The sequence below is a fragment of the Aethalodelphis obliquidens genome, unplaced genomic scaffold, assembly GCF_003676395.1.
Source record: "Aethalodelphis obliquidens isolate GAN/ISIS:26980383/991018 unplaced genomic scaffold, ASM367639v1 scaffold21, whole genome shotgun sequence".
Taxonomy (NCBI): Eukaryota; Metazoa; Chordata; class Mammalia; order Artiodactyla; family Delphinidae; genus Aethalodelphis; species Aethalodelphis obliquidens.
This window is the reverse complement of record NW_020837965.1, coordinates 23,449,505-23,475,473: the sequence shown is the minus strand read 5'-3', so window position 1 is coordinate 23,475,473 and position 25,969 is coordinate 23,449,505. Positions and strand designations below refer to the sequence as shown.

The window sequence follows — 25,969 nt, the reverse complement described above, 5'->3', positions numbered from 1 at the left end:
CCGTGTGGTCAGGGGCTCTGCAGCTCCCAAGGCACAGTCTCATAGATGGCTTCGCTTGTAAGGATTATGAAGCCCACTTTAGGGCATGGAAAACGGAGCTTAAATGATTCATCCCGGGAATCTGAAAAAGAGCCACCACTCCACTCGGATTGGGTTTTGAGTCCTAGAAGGGAGAAACTTGGCTTGGATCAACGACTAATTTCAGGGCCCCTGAAGGCATCAGAAAAGGAAAAGCCTGAGGCCAGGCTCTGCAGATTGAGAGCTGTGTGTTCTGGGGAGGTGACATAACCCTCAGTTCCTCAGCTGTGAAGACAGAGGCCAAGCCCAGCCTTGCCAGGAACTGCTGGCGGACGGGATGAGAAAAGACAACAAATTATAAGCTGTAGATACTAAGCAGATGCGAAGTATCACTGCTCCGCTTCACAAGCCAAGAGCCAGGCCTTGTTACTAGTAGACGCAGATTCCTGTGGAAGGAAGGGAAGGAGGGAGGGAGGGAGGGAGGGAGGGAGGGGGGATGAGCTTCGTAGAGTCAGTAGATGCTCCCTGAACTTTGCTTTCCCGGGACAAACCTTGGCACAGCTGGCTGCCTGGCTCTGTAGGCAGCTGGCTGGCCCCAGTGGCACTGTGACAGACGACTGTGCTGCAAGGGCCTCACGGCTCCCCCCAGGGCACCACCCACCTACAAACCAGGCTCTCCCCTGACTGTCAGTCAAGTGTCGGGCCAGGGTCCACGGATACGGTCTCGGCAGGAACTGCTCTGGGCACGGGCCAGCCTGGCCATCGGGTCCCACTGGTCCACAAACCCTTTCCCAATCCCCTGGGGCCTGACAGGCTTCTGAATCCAGGTTCTGACCTCAGAACAAAAGCAGGGGGCATATAGCATATAATAACCAACACACCCAGAAGGGTCTGGGGCAACACCCCTAATCGCACTCAAAAATAGCTCTAGATGGCAGAGGAGTAAGACGTGGAGGTTACCTTCCTCCCCACAAATACATCAGAAATACATCTACATGTGGAACAACTCCTACAGAACACCTACTGAACACTGGCAGAAGACCTCAGACTTCCCACAAGATGTATCTATATTTTTCCTTTTTCTCTTTTTGTGTGTATGTGTATGCTTCTTTGTTTCTTTGTGTGATTCTGTCTGTATACCTTTGTTTTTACCATTTGTCCTAGGGTTCTGTCTGTCTGTTTTTTGTTTTGTTTTGTTTTTTTAGCATAGTTTTTAGCGCTGGCTATCATTGGTGGATTTGTTTTTTTGGTTTGGCTGCTCTCTTCTTTCCTTCTTTCTTTTTTATTACTTTTTAACTTTTTATTTTTAATAATTTTTAACTTTAGTAACTTTTATTTCCTTCCTCCCTCCCTCCCTCGCTTCCTTTCTTCATTTCCTTTTTTCTCCCTTTTCTTCTGAGCCACGTGGCTGACAGGGTCTTGGTGCTCCAGCCGAGTGTCAGGCCTGTGCCTCTGAGGTGGGAGAGCCGAGTTCAGGACGTTGGTCAACCAGAGACCTCCTGGCTCCACGTAATATCAAACGGTGAAAGATCTCCCAGATATCTCCAACTCAATGCTAAGATCCAGCTCCACTCAACGACTAGCAAGCTACAGTGCTGGACACCCCATGCCAAACAACTAGCAAGACAGGAACACAACCCCACCCATTAGCAGAGAGGCTGCCTAAAATCATAATAAGTCCACAGCCACCCCAAAACACACCACCAGACGTAGACCTGCCCACCAGAGAGACAAGATCCAGCCTCATCCACCAGAACACAGGCACCAGTTCCCTCCACCAGGAAGCCAACACAACCCACTGAGCCAAGCTTACCCACTGGTGGCAGACACCAAAAACAACAGGAACTATAAACCTGCAGCCTGTGAAAAGGAGACCCCAAACACAGTAAGATAAGAAAAATGAGAAGACAGAGAAATGCACAGCAGAGGAAGGAGCATGATAAAAACCCACCAGACCAAAAAATGAAGAGGAAATAGGCAGTCTACCTGAAAAAGAATTCAGAGTAGTGATAGTAAAGATGATCCAAAATCTTGGAAATAGAATGGAGAAAATACAAGAAAGGATCTAGAAGAACCAAAGAGCAAACAAACAATGAAATAGAATGGAGAAAATGCAAGAAAGGATCTAGAAGAACTAAAGAGCAAACAAACAATGATGAACAGCACAATAAAGGAAATTAAAAATTCTTTAGAAGGAATCAATAGCAGAATAACTGAGGCAGAAGAACAGATAAGGAACCTGGAAGATGAAAGAGTGGAAATAACTACCGCAGAGCAGAATAAAGAAAAAAGAATGAAAAGAATTGAGGACAGTCTCAGAGACCTCTGGGACAACATTAAATGCACCAACACACCACTTATAGGGGTCCCATAAGAAGAAGAGAAAAAGAAACGGACTAAGAAAATATTTCAAGAGATTATAGTTGAAAACTTCCCTAATATGGGAAAGGAAAAAGTCAATCAAGTCCAGGAAGTGCAGAGAGTCCCATACAGGATAAATCCAAGGGGAAACACACCAAGACACATATTAATCAAACTATCAAAAATTAAATACAAAGAAAAAATATTAAAAGCAATAAGGGAAAAGCAACAAATAACATACAAGGGAACCCCCATAAGGTTAGCAGCTGATCTTTCTGCAGAAACTCTGCAAGCCAGAAGGGAGTGGCAGGACATATTTAAAGTGATGAAAGGGAAAAACCTACAACCAAGATTATTCTACCCAGCAAGGATCTCATTCAGATTCGATGGAGAAATTAAAACCTTTACACACAAGCAAAAGCTAAGAGAATTCAGCACCACCAAATCAGCTTTACAACAAATGCTAAAGGAACTTCTCTAGGCAGGAAACACAAGAGAAGGAAAAGACCTACAATAACAAACCCAAAACAATTAAGAAAATGGTAACAGGAACATACATATCGATAACTATCGTAAATGTAAATGGATTAAATGTTCCAACCAAAAGACATAGACTAGCTGAATGTATACAAAAACAAGACCCATATACATGCTGCCTACAAGAGACCCACTTCAGACCTAGGGACACATACAGACTGAAAGTGAGGGAATGGAAAAAGATATTCCATGCAAAAGGAAATCAAAAGAAAGCTGGAGTAGCAATTCTCATATCAGACAAAATGGACTCTAAAATAAAGGCTATTACAAGAGACAAAGAAGGACACTATGTAATGATCAAGGGATCAATCCAAGAAGAAGATGTAACAACTGTAAATATTTATGCACCCAACATAGGAGCACCTCAATACATAAGGCAAATGCTAACAGCCAGAAAAGGGGAAATCAACAGTAACACAATCAAAGTAGGGGACTTTAACATCCCACTTTCACCAATGGACAGATCACCCAAAATGAAATTAATAAGAAAACACAAGCTTTAAATGACACATTAAACAAGATGGACTTAATTGATATTTATAGGACATTCCATCCAAAAACAACAGAATACACTTTCCTCTCAAGTATTCATGGAACATTCTCCAGGGTAGACCATATCTTGAGTCACAAATCAAGCCTTGGTAAATTTAAGAAAATTGAAATTGTATCAAGTATCTTTTCTGACAACAACGCTATGAGACTAGACATCAATCACAGGGAAAAAAATGTAAAACATACAAACACATGAAGGCTAAACAATACACTACTTAATAACCAATAGATCACTGAAGAAATCAAAGAGGAAATCAAAAAATACCTAGAAACAAATGACAATGAAAACACGAAGACCCAAAACCTATGGGATGCAGCAAAAGCAGTTCTAAGAGGGAAGTTTATAGCAATACAATCCTACCTCAAGAAACAAGAAACATCTCAAATAAACAACCTAACTTTACACCTAAAGCAATTAGAGAAAGAAGAACAAAAAAACCCTAAAGTTAGCAGAAGGAAAGAAATCATAAAGATCAGATCAGAAATAAATGAAAAAGAAATGAAGGAAACCATAGCAAAGATCAATAAAACTAAAAGCTGGTTCTTGAGAAGACAAACAAGACTGATAAACCATTAGCCAGACTCATTAAGAAAAAAAGGGAGAAGACTCAAATCAACAGAATTAGAAATGAAAAAGAAGAAATAACAACTGACACTGCAGAAATACAAGGGATCATGAGAGATGACTACAAGCAACTCTATGCCAATAAAATGGACAAACTGAAAGAAATGGACAATTTCTTAGAAAAAGCAAAACCTTCCAAGACTGAACCAGGAAGAAATAGAAAGTATAAACAGACCAATCACAAGCACTGAAATTGAGACTGTGATTAAAAATCTTCCAACAAACAAAAGCCCAGGACCAGATGGCTTTACAGGCGACTTCTATCACACATTTACAGAAGAGCTAACACCTATCCGTCTCAAACTCTTCCAAATTATAGCAGAGGGAGAACACTCCCAAACTCATTCTACAAAGCCACCATCACCCTGATACCAAAACCAGACAAAGCTGCCACAAAGAAAGAAAACTACAGACCAATATCACTGATGAACATAGATGCAAAAATCCTCAACAAAATACTAGCAAACAGAATCCGACAGCACATTAAAAAGATCATCCACCATGATCAAGTGTGGTTTATCCCAGGAATGCAAGAATTCTTCAATATACGCAAATCAATCAATGCGATAAACCATATTAACATATTGAAGGAGAAAAACCATATGATCATCTCAATAGATGCAGAAAAATCTATTGACAAAAATCAACACCCATTCATGATAAAAACTCTCCAGAAAGTAGGCATAGAGGGAACTTACCTCAACATAATAAAGGCCATATATGACAAACCCACAGCCAACATCATTCTCAATGGTGAAAAACTGAAACCATTTCCTCTAAGATCAGGAACAAGACAAGGTCGTCCACTCTCACCACTATTATTCAACATAGTTTTGTAAGTTTTAGCCACGTCCAAAGGAATCCAAATCAGAAAAGAAGAAGCAAAGCTGTCACTGTTTGTAGATGGCATAATACTATACATAGAGAATCCTAAAGATGCTATCAGAAAACTAAGAGAGCTAATCAATGAATGTGGTAAAGTAGCAGGATACAAAATTAATGCACAGAAATCTCCTGCATTCCTATACACTAAGGATGAAAAATCTGAAGGAGAAATTAAGGAAACACTCCCATTTACCATTTCAAAAAAAGGAATAAAATACCTTGGAATAAACCTACCTAAGGAGACAACAAACCTGTATGCAGAAAACTATAAGACACTGATGAAAGAAATTAAAGATGATACAAACAGATGGAGCGATATACCATGTGCTTGGATTGGAAAAATCAATATTGTGAAAATGATTATACTACCCAAAGCAAGCTACAGATTCAATGCAATCCCTATCAATCTACCAATGGCATTTTTCACAGAACTAGAGCAAAAAATTTCATAATTTGTATGGAAACACAAAAGACCCTGAACAGCCAAAGCAATCTTGAGAAAGAAAAACGGAGCTGGAGGAATAAGGCTCCTGGACTTCAGACTATACTACAAAGCTACAGTAATCAAGACAGTACAGGGCTTCCCTGGTGGCGCAGTCGTTGAGAGTCCGCCTGCCGATGCAGGGGACACGGGTTTGTGCCCCGGTCCAGGAAGATTCCACATGCCGCGGAGCGGCTGGGCCCGTAAGCCATGGCCGCTGAGCCTGCGTGTCCGGAGCCTGTGCTCCAAAATGGGAGAGGCCACAACAGTGACAGGCCCGTGTACAGCAAAAAAAAGAAAAAAAAAAAAGTACGGTACTGGCACAAAAACAGAAATATACAGCGATGGATTAGGATAGAAAGCCCAGAGATAAACCCATGCACATGTGGTCACCTTATTTTTGATAAAGGAGGTAAGAATATACAGTGGAGAAAAGACAGCCTCTTCAATAAGTGGTGCTGGGAAAACTGGACAGCTACATGTAAAAGAATGAAATTAGAACACTCCCTAACATCATACACAAAAATAAACTCAAAACGGATTAAAGACCTAAATATAAGGCCAGACACTATAAAACTCTTAGAGGAAAACAGGCAGAACACTCTATGGCATAAATCACAGCAAGATCCTTTTTGACCCACCTCCTAGAGAAATGGAAATAAAAACAAAACTAAACAAATGGAACCTAGTGAAACTTAAAAAATCTTTTGCACAGCAAAGGAAACCATAAACAAGACGAAAAGAGAAGCCTCAGAATGGGAGAAAATATTAGCAAACGAAGAAATTGACAAAGGATTAATCTCCAAAATTTACAAGTAGCTCATGCAGCTCAATAACAAAAAAACAAACAACCCAATCCAAAAATGGGCAGAAGACCTAAATAGACATTTCTCCAAAGAAGATATACAGATTGCCCACAAACACATGAAAGGATGCTCAACATCACTAATCATTAGAGAAATGCAAATCAAACTACAATAAGGTATCACCTCATACCAGTCAGAATGGCCATCATCAAAAAATCTACAAACAGTAAATGCTGGAGAGGGTGTGGAGAAAAGGGAACCCTCTTGCACTGTTGGTGGGAATGTAAATTGATACAGCCACTATGGAGAACAGTATGGAGGTTCCTTAAAAAACTAAAAAGAGAACTACCATACGACCCAGCAATTCCACTACTTGTCATATACCCTGAGAAAAACATAATTCAAAAAGAGTCATGTACCACAATGTTCACTGCAGTTCTATTTACAATAGTCAGGACATGGAAGCAACCTAAGTGTCCATCAACAGATGAATGGATAAAGAAGATGTGGTACCTATATACAACGGAATATTACTCAGCCATAAAAAGGAACGAAATTGGGTCATTTGTAGAGACGTGGATGCATCTAGAGACTGTCATACAGACTGAAGGAAGTCAGAGAGAGAAAAGCAAATATCGTATATTAATGCATACATGTGGAATCTAGAAAAATGGTACAGATGAACCGGTTTGCAGGGCAGAAATAGAGATACAGATGTAGAGAACAAACGTATGGACACCAAGGGGTAAAACGGTGGGGTGGGGGGGCAGTGGTGGGATGAATTGGGAGATTGGGATCGACATGTATACACTAATATGTATAAAACAGATCAACTAATAAGAATCTGCTGTATTAAAAAAAAATTAAAAAAAGAAGAGTCATGTACCACAATGTTCATTGCAGTTCTATTTACAATAACCAGGACATGGAAGCAACCTAAATGTCCATCGACAGATGAATGGATAAAGAAGATGTGGCACATATATACAGTGGAATATTACTCAGCCATAAAAAGAAACGAAATTGAGTTATTTGTAGTGAGGTGGATGGACCTGGAGTTTGTCATACAGAGTGAAGTAAGTCAGAAAGAGAAAAACAAATACCATATGCTAGCACATATATATGGAATCTAAAAAAAAAAAAAAGGTTCTGAAAAACCTAGGGGCAGGACAGGAATAAAGATGCAGACATAGAGAATGGACTTGAGGACACGGGGAGGGGGAAGGGTAAGCTGGGACGAAGTGAGAGAGTGGCATGGACATGTATACACCACCAAATGTAAAACAGATAGCTAGTGGAGGCTTTGCTACATGTGATTGTGAGTTATTTCACTACTGTAAACAATGAAGAAGTGTTTCTGGTAATACTGGAAAGCTTTTCAGGATCAGGAAGTTCTCCCTTTGCCTTTCATGATGATTTAAAGATAGCATGGCCCTTTGTCTAATTTTAGTATTTGATTTTTTTTTTTTAAGCAAGTTAATTACAGCATCACCAGGTATCTTTCTGTAATGCAACTCTCTAATCCTGAATAGTATTTGATGTTTCATTCAACAAGCATTTATTAGACACACACCATAACCAAGGCCCTGTGCAGAGCAACGGAAGGAAGCCAAATAAAAAAGACAATACAGGGTCCCCACCCTGAAGGAGTGTGCTAGCTGGTGGTGGAAACAAAGGTTGAACAGATAACCATAAAGCAGGATGGAATGAACCAAGTGCCAATGAGAGGGGTACGTACCAAAATTTGGAAATGCAGAGGAAAGACCAAGTGACCCTGGGTAGATCAGGGAAGATTTCACCCAGGAGACAATGTGTAGGCTGGGTCCCTAGGATAAACCGTGTTTCAATATGGAAACAGGAGGGGATAAGGATTGATAAAGCATGACTACAGGACCACAGAAATTCTTGGCGTACTGGAAAAGCAATGCACAGTTGACAGAGGGATGAATCCAAGATTTATGGGATGCCTATGTGACATCAGGAACTAGGCTAGATCAATGCAGTGGCAACCATCAAATATTTATTAATGTGTTACAAAGGTAACACATTAATAAATATTTACATCTTGATTCAAGACACCACCACTGGACCTCTTGCGATTGCCCTCAGACCCTTCCCTGTCCTCTGTGCTGGGAGGCTAACTCTGGCAGGGGTAGGGGATTGCAACACAGCCCCTTGTTCCCTGGCTCCCCTCTCTGTTTGCCCAATGGGACACAGAGCAGCAGATGGGCGGGAGGGAGGAGAGTGGGGTCAGGGTGCTTCTTCTTCATAATTGATTCATGATTCGAGAATCAATGATTCGAACCCAGACCTATCTGTCTCCAAAGCCCATGGTTTGAACCTCGGGAATGTAATCTAGTGATAGATTATAGAAGGTCTTGAAAGAAATGCACACAATCTTTTGTGCTAATTCTCAAGAGTTAATGACTCATTCCGGGCATGTGTAGGCTACGCCTGCTCATCTTTTTAAACAGTCCTGTGAGTGTGATGCTCCAGTCAGACACTCATGTCCGTAGATCGTGCCAAATGTGCAACAGCGATCTTTTTAAAAAAAAGAACAAAAACTCAGAGATATTCCAAGACTCCAGTCCAGATCCTTCCTAGAGCATGGGCCTCACATCTGTTGTTTCCTTTCTTAGATTCTTAGCTAGTTGAGAGAGAATGTATGCTATTGGTGATCAAAAGGCATATGTCCTGGAATTTCTTTAGCAAACATATGCCCCTCATCATCTTTCTAAACTGCCCTAAAATTCCCCCCCACCCCCCCATTCCTAAGAGAGCTTAGACACTTGTTACCATTCTCTGCTTGTCAAAGTGGCCTCTGTTGCTGTTTGATGGTGTACAGGGCAGTTTGGAGTCTGAGCCCTGTTTCCAGGACTCTGCACCACCCTTCTTGAGTCTGGCTTTGCCCTGACGTTAGCTCTGGGGGAAGAGCACACTTTTTACCGCAGGGATTCCAGAGATAAGATGCTTAGACATTACACAGGCTGAGCAGAGCTGCTGGTAACGCACGTGGGTGTGATCTGGTGACACCGCAGCAGGGACTCTGACAGCCTCGAACTTTGAGGTAATTACCCCCCTCCCCTGGCACCCAGCTTTGAACCCTTAGTCAGACATTGTTCGGTTTGGGATTCTGTAACTCATGAAACTAGAGTTTCACAAAAGGTTGTGCAAGGGAAATAAGCCAGTTACAAAAGGACAAATACTGGAGGATTCCACTTATATGAGGTCCCTAGAGTAATCAAATTCTTAGAGACAGAAAGTGAATGGAGGGTGCCAGGGCCAGAGGAGGGAAGAATGGGATTTACTGTTTAATGGGGACAAAGTTTCAGTTTTGCAAAACGAAGAGTTCTGTGGACAGATGCTCGTGACGGTTGCACAACCATGTGAATGCACTTCATGCCGCTGAACTGTACACTTGAAAATGGTTAACAGGGTCAATTTCATGTGGTGCATTTCACCACAATTAAAAACTAAAGAAGTGTTCTAAGAAGAGCAAGAGAGTAATAAATGGGATGAGGCTGCTGGAGAAACATGGAAAGAACCAGAACTACCGACAGAAAGACTGAACAGTTTCCTTAATGCTTGGTCACCGCAGGGGAGGGGGCTACGCACAGAGCGTGTTAAAACTTTCTAAGTGGGCAATTACCAGACCAAATGACTGCTTCATATTTCCACTCTGAAATGACTCACTCTTTGGTTCAGCACACAGGGGCTGAGGGTCCACGATGCGCTCCTCTGGGAACTGCTGGTCTGGAGGGAAACCAAGGTTTGCAGCGCACCGAGACACAGCACCGGGCTCGGGGCACCAAGAGAGCCTCGCCTAAATTCAATATGCACCAGGGAGGCCTCCAGGGCATGAAGCCAGGCTCTAAAGGTAAAGAAGGATTGGGGAAGGGTCCCTGCAGGGAGGGCAGGGGCACAGCATGTGAGGACGCACGTCAACCAGCCCTGCGCCTCCAGACACTACCCGGAGCCCAGGGGGCAGCCTCCAAGGCACCTGGGAGGAGAGGCCGCCCTGGGTCAGGGAAGCAGGCGCGAGGTTGTGCACGGACTCAGCCCTGCATCCTCAGAGCCATGGGTAGCTTCCACGGGACTTTGGGTAACTCAGAGATAAACGAGACTCCTGCTTTAGAAAGTGCGTTAGTGGTGTGATTTGAAGGGAAACGTGGGTGAAGACAAGAACTTGTTCGGAGACCCTCTCAGCACCCCAGTGGAAGGAACTCAGATCTGGACTAGGAATTAGTGTGTGGCCTCTCCCAGAAGCAAGGGGCCAATGAAAAACACCTCCCACATCCCTTCGTGTCTGGGACCGGTCCCATCTCTTGATCCGTTGCTCATTCATCAAACACAACTGAGCACTTTGTAGCCTGTGGACCGTGGAGCCAGATGCCTGGGTTCAAATGCCAGCTCTGAAAAGGACCAGCCAGGCGACCTTAAGCAAGTTACTTAAACTTTTAGGGCTCCGTGTCCTCACCAGTCACAACGCAGATGATCACAGCAGCCACCTCAAAGGCGTGGAATGAGGGTTAAACAGGGGACACCTGTAAGTGCTCAGACTCTGTGACACCTGAGGCTGCCTGGTGGGACCTCCAGCACTGCCTGCGTCTCCCGCTCCTCCCCTGCCATGCCACGCACACACACACGCGCACGCGCACATGCATGGTGCCCGGCAGGGGGCAGAGAAAGATGAATGGGACGTGGCCCCCACTTTGAAGAAGCACAAGCTCTGGCTGGGAAATAACAACTCTGTAGTGTCAGAGCTATAATTAAGTACAAGATGCAGTGTGAACACATATTTTTATATAATTAAATTATATCAACTCAATACGAGGCCGTTTTCTAGGAAGGCAAAGAAATGACACACAGAGCAGATTTTAGTCTTTGAGAGCAGCGGAGTGTGGGCAAGGCTGCGTAATTACTTTCTAAAGGACTAATTTGGTGAAGCCACGCTCACAGATCATTATCTTTATTATAGTGCCCCTACATTCCCAGGGGAGCAGTCTCCATGTTTTATACACGGGATAGGTAAGCATTACAAGAAACTTGATATTACACGAAGTATCATCGCTAAGTTCCATTCCTAAGGATTTTCAACTGTTGCTGACACTGTAATTGGGCTAATATGTACAGAGATGCGACGGCATAAGACAGTTCTAACTATACCCAACTGCTTCTCGTCTGGAGCATATTTTTCTAGAAATGGTAAAATTCTTGTTACACAAAATAACTTTGGGGGGTTAATTTAACAGTCCAAACTTTTTTTTTTTTTTTTTGCGGTACGCGGGCCTCTACTGCTGTGGCCTCTCCCGTTGCGGAGCACAGGCTCCGGACGCGCAGGTTCAGCGGCCATGGCTCACGGGCCCAGCCGCTCCACGGCATGTGGGATCTTCCCGGACCGGGGCACGAACCCGCGTCCCCTGCATCGGCAGGCGGACTCTCAACCACTGCGCCACCAGGGAAGCCCAGTCCAAACTTTTTTTCCTGCTAAAAATGCCGGTTTTGCCAAGAACTGCTTCCTTGTGTCAGTTCCTTTGGCCGAATGTAATTTGTGTTGTCTGTTAAACCACCCCAGGCTTTTTGCAAATGTTTCTACTTATTGATTCAAGTGGACCCGTGTCCAGCTGGGGCTTTTTGTACTGTTTGTGCAGGGGAGTCTGACTCCATCTGGCCAGTCTCTGCACTGTCCCACATCCGTATGTTTCTGGGTTTTACCCGTAATGTTTCCTTGCCTGCGATGCCTAAGTCTACTGGTTCTTTGATGAGGAAGACAGTTAAATGTCACACGTGTGTGCGTGTGTATCTACATTCCTGTGACATGGGTACCAATATGTATGCACGTGTACTTATATACATATGAGATATATAATATAAAATATGTGTACACATTATTTCAAGCACATAGAAAAGTGGCATGAGTGCTTTCCCTGTTTAACCTCAATTTAGTGCACATGTTACATGGGAAGCGTTTCGACTGGTGTGTGTGTATTTCACACACACACAGTATCCGTCAGGAAACCCACCAGGCGCAGGCTCAGCTTAGGAGCAAAAAAAGCACAAACGTGACCCCCGGGAGCCTCTGCCCGGAAAGCGGTACCAGTCTAACGGGAGATTTGAAAAAAACCGCCATGACAGGCCTCTGGGATCATCATGATGACGGGTTTACGTGGCCACCCAGAAAGGACACCTCACAACACGCGGGAGCCAGGGCGGTGGCAGGCGAAGGAGCTCGGAGTCGGCTGAGACAGGCAGCTGCACCCCTGGGGGCTTTGGGCGCCAAAGGGGAAGGAGGGGGCCCTGAAGACTCTGCAACAGGAGGTGGTTTTCCAGATCAGATCTGTCTTCTAGGAGGAGCATTCCCAGCAGCTAATTTCACCTTAGGTGAGCTCATCTTCAACGTGGATTCTGTTACCGTCTGTATACTGATGGCTCTCAAACTTTTTATCTCCAGTCCGGACGTCTCCCAGGCTCCGGTCCCCACATCCTACAGCCTACTCAGCCCGTCAGCTTCTACGTCCCACAAGCCCCAACTGAACTATCGTCCACATGCCGGTCCTTCTATCTCGGCCCATGGCACTCACTTGGGTGAATGAGTCAGGAGCCCGGGTGGCATCCTTGATTCCTCCTCCTCCCGCTTGTAGTGACTTAAGTCCAGGTGAGGTCAGCCCCTAAGTACCCCCTCTGGTGGAAATCACCATCGCCTCTCCCTGCGTTCACACCACAGCCTCCCTCCTCCACCCTCCCCTGCTCTTCCGGCCACCTCTCCATGCTCCAGGGACAGCCGTCCTCCAAAAATTCCTGCATATCTGACCACGTCACTCTCTTGCCTCAAAATTCTCCAGCACATTCTCTGCTCCTTGGAAATAAGACCAAACTCCTCAATGTGGCCGAAAGGCCCCACAGGACACACCGAGCCTCATTTCACACTCTGCTCCTTTTTCTTTCACCACAGGAGACTTTCTTTCAGTTTCCAAAAGGTCCTTCCCACCCCCCCCTCCGGGCTTCCCACCCAGTCTGGAATGCTCTTGCCCGCCCTCTCCCCAACCCCTGTCAGTGAGTAGCTTCCACTCATCCCAGAAAGAGCTCACACAGGCCTTCCTCAGCCCGAAGCCTGGCCACACGCCTTACGCTTCTTCTCAGCACCATCGATTCCCGGGGTCATTAAACAACTTGTGAACATGATGACGAGCGGCCAGTTCCCCAAGAGCAACTCCGGCTTCCTGAAAGCAAGGACCACGTGGACCTGGCGTGTTGCTGGAACCCTCAGATCCATGTAACGATGAGCACGGTGGCTACTCGACCACTTGTTCAATAAGAAAAGGAGCTGAGACTGGAGGCAGAAAGGCTAGCGTGGGGCTGCAGTCCTTACAACAAACCCCAGATGAGAACTGACCAAGGTCTGAGCTAACACGCAGGGAGAAATGGTGAGATACTTGGGGAGCTGAACCTCCCAGGCCCATGGAGATGGGAGGCCGGGAGAAAGAGTGTAGGACAATGACTAGGGCAATCTAATGTTTCTAGGGAAAGCCATGTTTTAAACATTTTTCATTGTCCTGTGCACATTGTAGGGATCCACTCGAAATCGGCTCCACTTGCCAAGTGAACTTAAAGGCCTCTCTCTCCATGAATGCGTGCCTAACCGTCTCTATCCTCATTATCTTTAACGTGAGCCGCCCATTGTCCTGGAAAGGTTTTCTGTGGGAATAATTTGCAGTCCAGGACAATAATGCCTTCCTCTCCAGAGGGCACAGCATGAAGGACACAGCCAGTTCTGGACCACACCGCAATGATGCACAATGATCTGGCCCCCACGCCTCGGAGGGCTGGCACCTCCCGTTCTCTCCCCCTCTGCAGGTAGCCACGGTCTCCTGTGGAACTCCCCACTGTGGGCAGGCTCTGGGCTTGGCGTCCCTGCCCTGTTGCACCATCCAAGGGTAACGGTCAAATGTGCCCCTTCACAGAGGGGGTAGTTTATTAAAGTCAGAGAGTTTACATCTTTTCCAGAAAACTGGCAGAAAAAAATGTGCTATTGCATTTTAAGACACGACTAAGTACTCTGTAAAAATGTGGTTTTCCACACAAATAGTATTTTCCAGTAAAGATACAGCTTGAGAGGAAACACAATAGGAAGTATGTCTACCTAACTCTTAATGGAAAAATAAATACTTTAAAGAAAGACAAACTTCTGAAGAGCTATTTCTTTAAAGTAAACCAAGGAGGATGTGTGCTGGCTCCTGCTGGCACATAAGGACAGACCCAGTCCTACATGACATTAAAACAAGCATGCTGCTTTCAGCAGAATATTAAATGTACGTGTCCAATATCTAGTGAGAAAAACAGGAAGCTCTGGGGGGACGGTATATTGATAACAATTATATAGCATTTAAGGTTTACAGCATACTTCTTTATTATCCATGTTTCTGGTGGCATTTAAAACACTTTACAAATCCTAGAAATCCTCTATTAATAAGCTAGGATTTTTAAGATGAATAACCACAGTTTTCCCGAAAGAATTTTTGTAAGCAGTACAAATTACCATTGATTTTAAGTCCTTGGAGAAGCTGCTTTTAATAAAAGCAATGCTTTAATGTTCAATTTTCGATGCTATCCATGATTAAGTTTTTACGCTTCTAGTTTTATAGCTCGAACAGACTGTAACAGTAGAAACAAAGACGTTATTTTTCTTTTATCCATCCTCCACTCAACTAAAATGTTTATTTTTTTAAAAGACTATCTGAAAAGGCTTACACCATCTCAAAAATTAATAACCGACTAATGGTTACTTTTAAGCATAGTTTCGTGAATTCTCCACCAAAATGCTTGGGTCTGTTCATAATGTCATAAATGCTCGTGGTTTGGCTATAAAATCAAATTCCTTGCCGGAATACCAAGTGTACCAATTAGAAGTTCTTGTTTAGCACGGGTGCTTGCTATGCACTCTCCCATGAAAGCATTTTCTATAAATTTTGCTATCAGAGAAAGCCTAAATCAATCCTCTGCCACCACATAAGAATACGTACGAGGTCTGAAAATACTTCACGTTGTTGAGTTCAGAGTGATTTCCTCACACGAGGTCCTTGATGCTGTTTCAAACCCAACTATTTGCCAACCTGAAAATCCTATCCTAATCACAGTAAAGAGAAAGTGGTCAGAATTACAGATGCCAAACTATTTCTAAGATTTTAAATAAAGTGTTCTTAACTCCCCCAATATAAATGTTTAGAAATGAAAACAAGTTTTCATTTCACAACTAGAAAAAAATAAATGGCAGTAGCTCAAAAGCTTGTTATACTGACTTCAGAATGTCATTGGGAGCAGCAGGTTGTGAGTGTGGACTTGACCAGCCATGGTCATTAACAGGTAGCACCTGCAGGGGAAGAAGCCCAGCTACACCAGGAAGTGGTAGATACGCCATGCATAGGATTTAGAAGGAAGCTGATAAGGTCTCTCACAACCTTTCCAGGCAAGATGGAAAAAAAGCTATCAGCCAGAATCATAACCTTTAAGGCAGTGACTAACTTCCACGTTATTATAACACTGAAATATTTTACGTAAGTGTTGGGATTATTTACAGCATTACAATACAGATTACAATCATCTTGGGCTGGAGGAAATTCCTCCTCAAAAAGAATATGTAAAAGTAAGCAAAAAAGGGCTTAGCCTCAACATAAGAAAGGCCATATATGACAAACCCACAGCCAACATCATTCTCAATGGTGAAAAAATAAAACCATTTCCACTAAGATCAGGAAGAAGACAAGGTTGTCCCCTCTCACCACTATTATTCAACATAGTTTTGGAAGTTTTAGCCACAGCAATCAGAGAAGAAAAAGAAATAAAAGGAATCCAAATTGGAAAAGAAGAAGTAAAGCTGTCACTGTTTGCAGATGACATGATACTACACACAGAGAATCCTAAAGATGCTACCAGAAAACTACGAGGGCTAATCAATGAATTCAGTAAAGTAGCAGGATACAAAATTAATGCATAGAAATCTCTTGCATACCTATACAATAATGATGAAAAATCTGAAGGAGATATTAAGGAAACACTCCCATTTACCACTGCAACAAAAAGAATAAAACACCTAGCCAAACATAAACACCTAGGAATAAACCTACCTAAGGAGACAAAAGACCTGTATGCAGAAAACTATAAAACACTGATGAAAGAAATTAAAGGTGATACAAACAGACTGAGAGACATACCATGTGCTTGGATTGGAAGAATCAACACTGCTAAAATGACTATACTACCCAAAGCAATCTACAGATTCAATACAATCCCTATCAAACTACCATTGGCATTTTTCACAGAGCTAGAACAAAAAATTTTCCAATTTGTATGGAAACACAAAAGACCCCGAATAGCCAAAGCAATCTTGAAAAAGAAAAACGGAGCTGGAGGAATCAGGCTCGCTGACTTCAGACTATACTACAAAGCTACAGTAATCAAGACAGTACGGTACTGGCACAAAAACAGAAATATAGAGTGATGGAACAGGATAGAAAACTAAGAGATAAACCCATGCACATATGGTCACCTTATTTTTGATAAAAGAGGCAAAAATATACAATGGAGAAAAGACAGCCTCTTCAATAAGTGGTGCTGGGAAAACTGGACAGCTACATGTAAAAGAATGAAATTAGAACACTCCCTAACACCATATACAAAAATAAACTCAAAACGGATTAAGGACCTAAATGTAAGGCCAGACACTATAAAACTCTTAGAGGAAAACACAGGCAGAACACCCTATGACACAAATCACAGCAAGATCCTTTTTGACCCACCTCCTAGAGAAATGGAAATAAAACCAAAACTAAACAAATGGGACCTAATGAAACTTAAAAAATCTTTTGCACAGCAAAGGAAACCATAAACAAGACGAAAAGACAACCCTCAGAATGGGAGAAAATATTAGCAAACGAAGCAACCGACAAAGGATTAATCTCCAAAATTTACAAGCAGCTCATGCAGCTCAATAACAAAAAAACAAACAACCCAATCCAAAAATGGGCAGAAGACCTAAATAGACATTTCTCCAAAGAAGATACACAGATTGCCAACAAACACATGAAAGGATGCTCAACATCACTAATCATTAGAGAAATGCAAATCAAAACTACAATGAGGTATCACCTCACACCAGTCAGAATGGCCATCATCAAAAATTCTACAAACAGTAAATGCTGGAGAGGGTGTGGAGAAACGGGAACCCTCTTGCACTGTTGGTAGGAATGTAAATTGATACAGCCACTATGCAGAACAGTATGGAAGTTCCTTCAAAAACTAAAAAGAGAACTACCATACGACCCAGCAATTCCACTACTTGTCATATACCCTGAGAAAACCATAATTCAAAAAGAGTCATGGGACTTCCCTGGTGGTGCAGTGGTTAAGAATCCACCTGCCAATGCAGGGGACCCGGGTTTGATCCCTGGTCTGGGAAGATCCTACAGGCCGCAGAGCAACTAAGCCCGTGCACCACAACTACTGAGCCCACGTGCCACAACTACTGAAGCCCACGCTCCTAGAGTCCATGCTCCACAACAAGAGAAGCCACCGCAATGAGAAGCCCGCGCACCGCAATGAAGACCCAATGCAGCCAAACATTAATTAATTAATTAATTAAGTTTTAAAACGTCATGTACCACAATTTCATTGCAGCTCTATTTACAATAGCCAGGACATGGAAGCAACCTAAGTGTCCATCGACAGATGAATGGATAAAGAAGATGTGGCACATATACACAATGGAATATTACTCAGCCATAAAAAGAAATGAAATTGAGTTATTTGTAGTGAGGTCCATGGACCTAGAGTCTGTCCTACAGAGCGAAGTAAGTCAGAAAGAGAAAAACAAATACTGTATGCTAGCACATATATATGGAATCTAAAAAAAAAAAAAGTTCTGAAGAACCTAGGGGCAGGACAGGAATAAAGATGCAGACGTAGAGAATGGACTTGAGGACACGGGGAGGGGGAAGGGTAAGCTGGGATGAAGTGAGAGAGTGGCATGGAAATATATACACTACCAAATGTAAAACAGATAGCTAGTGGGAAGCAGCCACATAGCACTGGGAGATCAGCTCGGTGCTTTGCGACCACACAGAGGGGCGGGATAGGGAGGGTGGGAGGGAGACGCAAGAGGGAGGAGATATGGGGATATATGTATACGTAGAGCTGATTCACTGTTATACAGCAGAAACTGACACACCATTGTAAAGCAACTATACTCCAATAAAGATGTTCAAAAAAAAGAAAAAGGGCTTAGCCACAGTACATGTAAAACAGACAAGAATTTTAGGTGAAAACCAGTAAGAGGTAACAATGTGAAGTGACAAGCAAAAGAGTTAATACGATCTTGGGCTGCATTATTAGAAGTATAGACTGTAGAACATGGGAGGTGAAGTGTCTGGCTCTACTTTGCTCTATTTAAAAACCATGCTTGGAATACAACATCCAGTAGTGTCAAATTTAAAAAGGCGTATAGAATAAAGAAAACAAACGTAGACCAGGAAAACCAGGATGATTAAGGGTCTAAAACTGTGTCTTGTGAGGAATTTTTTTCTTTTTTAATGGTAATGTTTAGCTGGAAGAAGACTTGAGAAAGAGCCATCATGACTGTCTTCAAACATGGGACAACCTAGCACATGGAAAACAGATTAAACCTATTTTCTCTGGACCCAAGGGACAGAACTGGGGCCAAACTTTGACTGCATTTAGGAACTGACAGTCTGAATTATACAAAGAAGGAATGGATGGCATGAGCGACAGTGAGTTTCCAGTCCCTTGGAACTGCTCGAACGTGGGTTGAATAACCTTTGGAGCATCCCCCCATGGAACAGAGATTTCAAGCTTTGGAGGGATGGGTGGATTGAATCAGTGGAGGGCAAGACAGGCGAGGAGGACCAAAGAGCGCTGCCCTCTCCCCACTTCAGCTGGAGCTGCTCCCTGTTCATCTGCTTAACGTTTGGATTCCTGGGTGAGCTGTACTTTGAAGAAACATTCAAAGGCTTAAGAAAGTAAACCATGAGATGAGATCACCTTTTTGGTCCCCTTGAATGCTGAGACTCTTATAACCTATGGCAACTAAGCAGGAGTGCGCATTGACTTGTTTTGATGATCTGTGACTGATGAGAGAATCAAAAGTGACTCACAGAAATGAAACAGCAACACTATGTTCTTCCCACCCACTTCCTTCCCTCTTTCATCCAGCTCCTTGACTCCCTATTCTTATATCAGCAAGGTATAATAAAAAGAGCTTGACATTTAGATTTAAAAAAATCCAGGTTGGTTCCTCAAAAATGTTAAACCCAGAGTTACCATATGCCCCAGCAATTCCACTCCTAGGTATTGACCAATGAGGAATGAAAACACCTGTTCACACAAAAACTTGGACATGAATGTTCCAAGTAGTATTATTCATGATTGTCAAAAAGTAGGAACAACCTAAATGCCTATCAACTGGTGAATGGATAAATAAAATGTGATCTATCCATACAGTGGAATGTTACTTGTCCATATAAAGGAATAAAGTACTGACACATGCTATAGCATGGATGAACCCTGAAACATTATGCTAAGTGAAAGAAGCCAGACACATAAGGCCAAATAGTATATGATTCCATTTATATTAAACATGCAGAATCTATAGAAACAGAAAGTAGGTTAGTAGTTACCAGGGGCTAGGGCAACAGGGAATACGTCCTTGTGGGTCCTGGGGTTTCTTTGGGGAGGTGATGAAAATGTTCTAAAATTAGATAATGTTGATGCTTGCTCAACTCTGTGAATATACTAAAAGCCACTTAACTGTACACTTTAAAAGGGTGAATTTTTATAGAATGTGAATTCTATGCCTCTATAGCTGTTATTAAAACAAAGAAATCACACTGGTGTCCAAGCTTTACTAGCTGTGTGGCCTTATGAAGTCAGAAGTTTCTTCCTACGTAAAAGAGGATGGTAATTCCACCTATGTCAAGGGAAGGCTCTGAAGAAAAAAATGGAATAAAGGATGGTCAGTATTTCCCAAACGACAAACTGTCTTACAAATGCCAGCTTTAGTCCACTTTCCAACTACTGTAGTTTTTCTTAGGGCAATAAAAGAAGTTTGATTTCTAGCTCACTTTACAGAGTTCTAAACAGTTTGAAGAAAAAACACAGCACACCTTTTCTACTTAAATGAGAAGGCCAGTATCTAAAAGATGAGAATGGATAGTCTTTTCAGGAGGCTAGATACTGCCTACATTCACATTTAATATCCATTACAAATTAAGTAGGAGAGATAGTAAGTAAAAAAAGTATAAGGATAAAAGAGATTTCACTCATCACAACGTTTTTTCTTCCTTCCTTCTCATTTTTATTACTAACTTCTATCTTTATCTCACCAGGAGTACGTTAACTGTGACAGTCATACAAGTAAGAAGTATGGGTTGTATTTTCTGAAGCTAATACACAACTATGACTTTTTAGTTCCTGTCACTAGCAAAAGCATGGAGTGTACCCAACATATGAAAATTTATGAGTTCATCTATTACACTGCTGTAGTCCTGCCAATGTCATGTAAATCTCTAATTTAAAAAGAAAAAATTTTTTTTCAATGTAGCTAATAAAACATCCAAATGTTTAATTTAGCTCTTGGTGAAATGGTGTATCTGTGATCCACTGCTTTAATTGAATCATCATAGTCATTAACTGGATTGTATTTATTTATATTTTCACTTAATGGAAGCCCCTTAAAAATGAATAATTTCACATCAAAACATCTGCTGCCTGAGACATCACCAGTTAACACTCATTTCTGCCTGACAGGCTGCTCTTGCTTTAAACTTTATTCATAAGGTAACCCAAAAATAAACACAGAGCTGAGCTTTTTAAGAAAAGCAATTCAACAGTTGTGATTTGATTGTATTTTGAACTGATCCTATTGCTTGATTCTAGCTATTTTAAAGTCCTTTTTTTTCAAGGCTGGTTGGGGGAAGGATGGACTAGGACTTCGGGATAAGCAGATGCAAACTATTACATATAGAAGGGATAAATAACAAGGTCCTACTGTATAGCACACGGAACTATATTCAGTACCCTGAGATAACCCATAATGGAAAAGAATATGAAAAATAATGTATATACTGTATAACGGAGTCACTTTGCTGTACAGCAGAATTTAACACAACATTGTATTGATAAATCAACTATGCTTCAATAAATAAATAATAAAGTCATTTTTCTTTAAACTGTTAGCCATACAATATAAGAGCTGGTTTTTACTTTCTTCTAGACCCCGTTACCAGTAAAATTCCTTACCGATATCGCTAACCTAGCAATTAACAAGAAAAGGCAGAAGACCAACACATTCATGAATAGATGTGTAGGTCAACTTCATGACTGAGCGGCTGTTTAGAAACAATATGACCAGCCCCAAACAACTGCTCCAATATGTGGAGAGTAAAACCGTTCCCATGACTCTAAACTATGTATTGTATAAAGGATTCCAGTGGCCAGGAGAGTACCAAATACATTCTGTCTGCCTTCAACTCTGAAATGTTGTTAAATGTGGAGAGAGAGCCAAAACTTTCTTCCTTTCCACTGAAGAGGGCATTACAAGTTAATGAAGGCTCACATGTGATTAATAGGACAATTACAAGCTGCCCAAGCTATCAGAATATACACTCTTCCATGAAAAAGATGATAAATTTCACCAGAGATTAAAATATCATTACAGAGGATGAATCCACCCAGTGATCTTTATTGCCAAGGCTAATACCTCCAATTTGCAAACAGGTGTTGAATAACTAGAAAAATTCCCCTAAATCACAATTACAACTGCAAAATAAATTGCTCGAGTTGTCAAAGCATCTAGAATTCCAAGTTATTCCGACTGCACCATAAGCAAATTCCATAAAACACACATTTTTTTTTCTTTAACAAACTTTTGGGATCCTCTAATAAAGCAGTAAATCCGACATATAAAAAACTGTATGGTTAACTTTTGTGCATGAATTATCACACATCATGTTCTGATAAACTAGGCAGTCTGCCGTGAAAATCTTTTTCAACCCTGCCAGGGAGATTAAAATCTTTCAAGCATGTAGGATTTTATATTTTTTTAAAGATGCCATATTGGTAGCTATTAATATTTCCTTCCTGTAAAAATAAATAAATAAATAAATAAATCTATCACCTCGTAAACAAAACAGTCGAAACACTTTTAAGCCTGGTTCACTTTGTCTGTCCATTTAAAAAGCTCTAGATTGCATGAAACTGTGATGATTTCATCAAAGTAGAACTGAATGGATCCTGAGGGTCCACCCGCGAGAAACACTGCGCACATCCTCGAAGGAGTGTTTTGTTATTAAGTGATTTGTTTTCCGAGTTCTTCATCCAGACATTTCCAAACAGATGTGAGTTTGGAAGCAGAAAGCAACACGTCCCCGGAGCCCCGGGGCGGCCGGGCCTCCCCGCGCGCTGCCCGGCCGGTGCGCTCGCGCGGGTCTCCTCGGGATCGGCCGCCCCGCGCGCACTGGCCGAAGCCGGAACGGGAGCCGGGCGGGGCGGGGCGGGGGCGCAGCGAGGCGCGGCCCGGGGCCCGCGGCCCAGCACAATGCGCCCGCGGCGGCGGGAACCGCGCGCCCCTCCGCAGCAACTTTGCACGGCCTCCCCGGCCGCCCGGCCTCGCCCCTCGGCCCGTTCCCGGCCGCGGCCCCCGCCCAGACGGCCGCCGCCCCTCACCGTTGCAGAACTGGAGCAGCGAGGATGTGTCGTACAGGCTGCTGTAGCTCGAGAAGCCGTCCTCCATGCTGAGGCCGCCGGGCAGCGCCCGCTTCCCCGGCCCGGCCGCGCCGCCGCCGCTCACCCCCACACTGAGCCGCGCCGAGCCGCGGCCGGCGCTGGCGCTGGGGCCGGCCCTGCTGTGGCGGCGGCCGCTGCCGGTTACCATGGCAACCCCGGGCCCGCCGCCGCCGCCGCGCTAGCCCGGCGCCCGCTCTGCCCGCCAGGGGGCGGCCTCCGCGGGGGACGTGGCCGGGCGGGGACGGGACGGGGCGGGGACGCGGCCGGGCGGGGCTGCCGGGTCCCGGGAGCCCAGGGCGGCGCGCGGCCGGGGCCAGGATGCTGCGGGAGCGACGCGGCCAGGCCCCGCCTCCCCGCTCGGTCGCTAGCGCCCCCCAGGAGGGCGGGACGCGGGGGGCGCGGGGACAAAGGAGAGGCGGAGACGTGGGAGCGAGCGCGCGGGGAGCGAGGTTGTCGACCCGGCCAGGGCAACCCCTCCTGCGGACGCCGGAGACCACGCTCCCCGGGGGCGCTATCACCGCGCCCGCGGGCGGCTCCGGGACCAAACATGCACAGCTCGCGAGCTCATTTCGGCTGTCTTTCCACGTCGCAGCAACTCCGCTTTTGGCCACGTCCTGCGAGGCTCGTCCCTCTTTCCGCACGTCTTCCGCCGCAGCATGGCCCTGCCTCGAGTGAGAATTAGCGCAGGGCTTGTAACTCCGCTCTTGGGCCGATAAAAGATGCGGTTCCCACTTCAAAAAGAGGCCCTGGTAATGTCAGGCTGGAAAGGCTGCGGCCTTTAAAGGAGCTAAAACATCTGCTCTGTTCTCTCCCCCTCTGATCAGCCCCTGGGGTGCAGATTTGTCACATTACACACTTGTTAGCTTGTTACAGGACCCACGGAAATCTGTATTTACTCTATCTCAGAGAGACGAAGAGTTGGGACAAAATATCATAGTAGGGGATAAACGCACAAATCCACGGGTTTGTAACTTTTCCATTCCCTGAGGACACATGCCAGGTTAATGGTTTGAGCTTCAGTGCCCATGGCCTGAAGTAAAGATGCTGGCAAATAACAAATCAGGATGCAAGAGAGAAGAATATGAGTTTGGTGATCCTCTGGCTTTGTCCAAAACAGACCGCATAACATTTATGCTCCCGGTTACACAATAGTTATAATTCACTTACATGTAAAATTCTGAGTGGGTCCGAGTTGTAGGTGTTAATTCCTGTAGGTTGAACACAAGTAGGTGAAATGAGAACCGAGTAAAAAGTTACTATTAGGAAAACCTGGGGGCCTCACTGGGGTTCAGAGGCGGATAGAGGCCTGTCTTTGCAAAAGCAGAAGATGCTGTCAGGGATGGGACTCTGGTGGTGTGCCTGGTGTGTTTGGCACATGGGATAGCATGACTGGCATTAGATGCTGTGGGCAGAAGGAAGAGGTTGAAGCCCTTATCCAGGTCCCGGTCAGGGAAACCAAGCAGAGAAAACAAGAGGGATTGTTAATGGGAAAAGTACATGGGGAGGTGGGGGGCTCGCTCAAGGGCTGCAGGTGCTGTGGGTTTGACTGTGACCTGGTGTTTGAAGGGCAGCGTTAGTGATTGTGGAGGAGAGAAGGAGCAGGGCCTGCTGACAGGCCAAGGGCTGGCCGGACAAGAGCAGACAGCCTGTATATAGAAAGTGGGAAATGAGTGCGCAGAGAGAGAGAGGGGCACGGTAAGAGAGGTCCCGAGAGCCAGCAGAGGAGCCTGAGCCAGACCTGGCAGCAGGCGGAGGGAGGCTGGCACGAGCAGTGTTAGAGATGAGTCTGAGTGTGAATCGGACCACAGGGGCCGTGCCCTGAAGCTGGAGCAGCCCAGCGTGTCTGCAGCGCTCCAGAAACCAGACACTCAGGGCCCAGACAGTCAGAGGGAAGAATGGCTGAGGGACCAGCCAGAGGGAAACTGCTCCAGGACGATACAGCTGGAGAGACAGAGAGGCCAAGCAAGCAAGGACAGCAAACCTCCTGTTAGAAATGCCCCATAGCAACGGGGGATGCAGACCAGCTGGCCAGTGAAAGAATGGGGATGTGGGAATTGTCAGCAGAGAGGCTGTACATGAACTGTAAAGGAAAGAATGGAAGGTCAGAAAGGAGCTGGGAAGACCCTTGGAAAGGGAGAAGGACATTCCGAAGGAGCTGTCAAAGAGGCAGGACGATCAGCCTAGCGGGTTGTCTCATTAAGCGAAGAGCACAGCAATTTGCAAGGAGGTGGGCTTTTTCACAGGTTTCTCTAGAGGACAGGTCAAAGAGGATGAGCCTGGGGAAAGGGCTTGGGTCTGGTGGCAGAGGGCTCCCAGGTAACTTGGAGCATCTTGGTGAAGCAGTGGGGACCGGAGCCAGGCTGCTGGACGTCAAAAGGAGAGCACATGGGGACTTCCCTGGTGGTCCAGTGCTTAAGACTCCACACTTCCACTGCAGGTGGCATGGGTTCGATCCCTGATCGGGGAACTAAGGTCCTGAATGCCACGTGGCGTGGCCAAAAAAAAAAAAAAAGGAGAGCACATGTAGGTGCACATTTCAGAACTTTGACAGGGAGAGGAGATAGGTGCCAAATATAGAGCGCAGAGGTGGCAGAAGCGTCACATGAAGCCTCTACCCCCGCCCAGTACGGGTTGACCCTCTGCATCCCGAAAGCAAGAGGCGGGTACTGTGCAGGAGGGGTTTTGAGCACACGTACACATTTGAACTTGGCCCTTCTCTCTTTTCTCATTTCCCATCTTTCCTCCCTTCTAGTCCGATCTTTCTGCTATCGCTGCTCTACTTTGTGGTTTTATATGTCAGGATATTTTGGATAATTGGTAATAAAAAATTGATATGTGGCATTCTCAAACTTGGAAATGAAGTGATAATCATGAATAAATGATCAAAAGATGATTCTCTTTAAGAATGTTAGC

General features: G+C 44.3%; 1 protein-coding gene across 3 annotated transcripts in view; it reads right to left on the bottom strand.

Annotated features, from left to right (window-relative positions):
* Positions 1 to 23,167, bottom strand: part of EML1 (EMAP like 1) — a 143,332-nt gene extending 120,165 nt beyond the window's left edge. For all 3 annotated transcript variants that reach the window (XM_027120555.1, XM_027120556.1, XM_027120557.1), the window contains exon 1: positions 22,997 to 23,167. In XM_027120555.1, the coding sequence (XP_026976356.1) occupies positions 22,997 to 23,063 (67 nt within the window). In that variant the 5' untranslated portion in view covers positions 23,064 to 23,167. The remainder of the gene's footprint in view (positions 1 to 22,996) is intronic.
* Between the last annotated feature and the right edge of the window lie 2,802 nt (positions 23,168 to 25,969).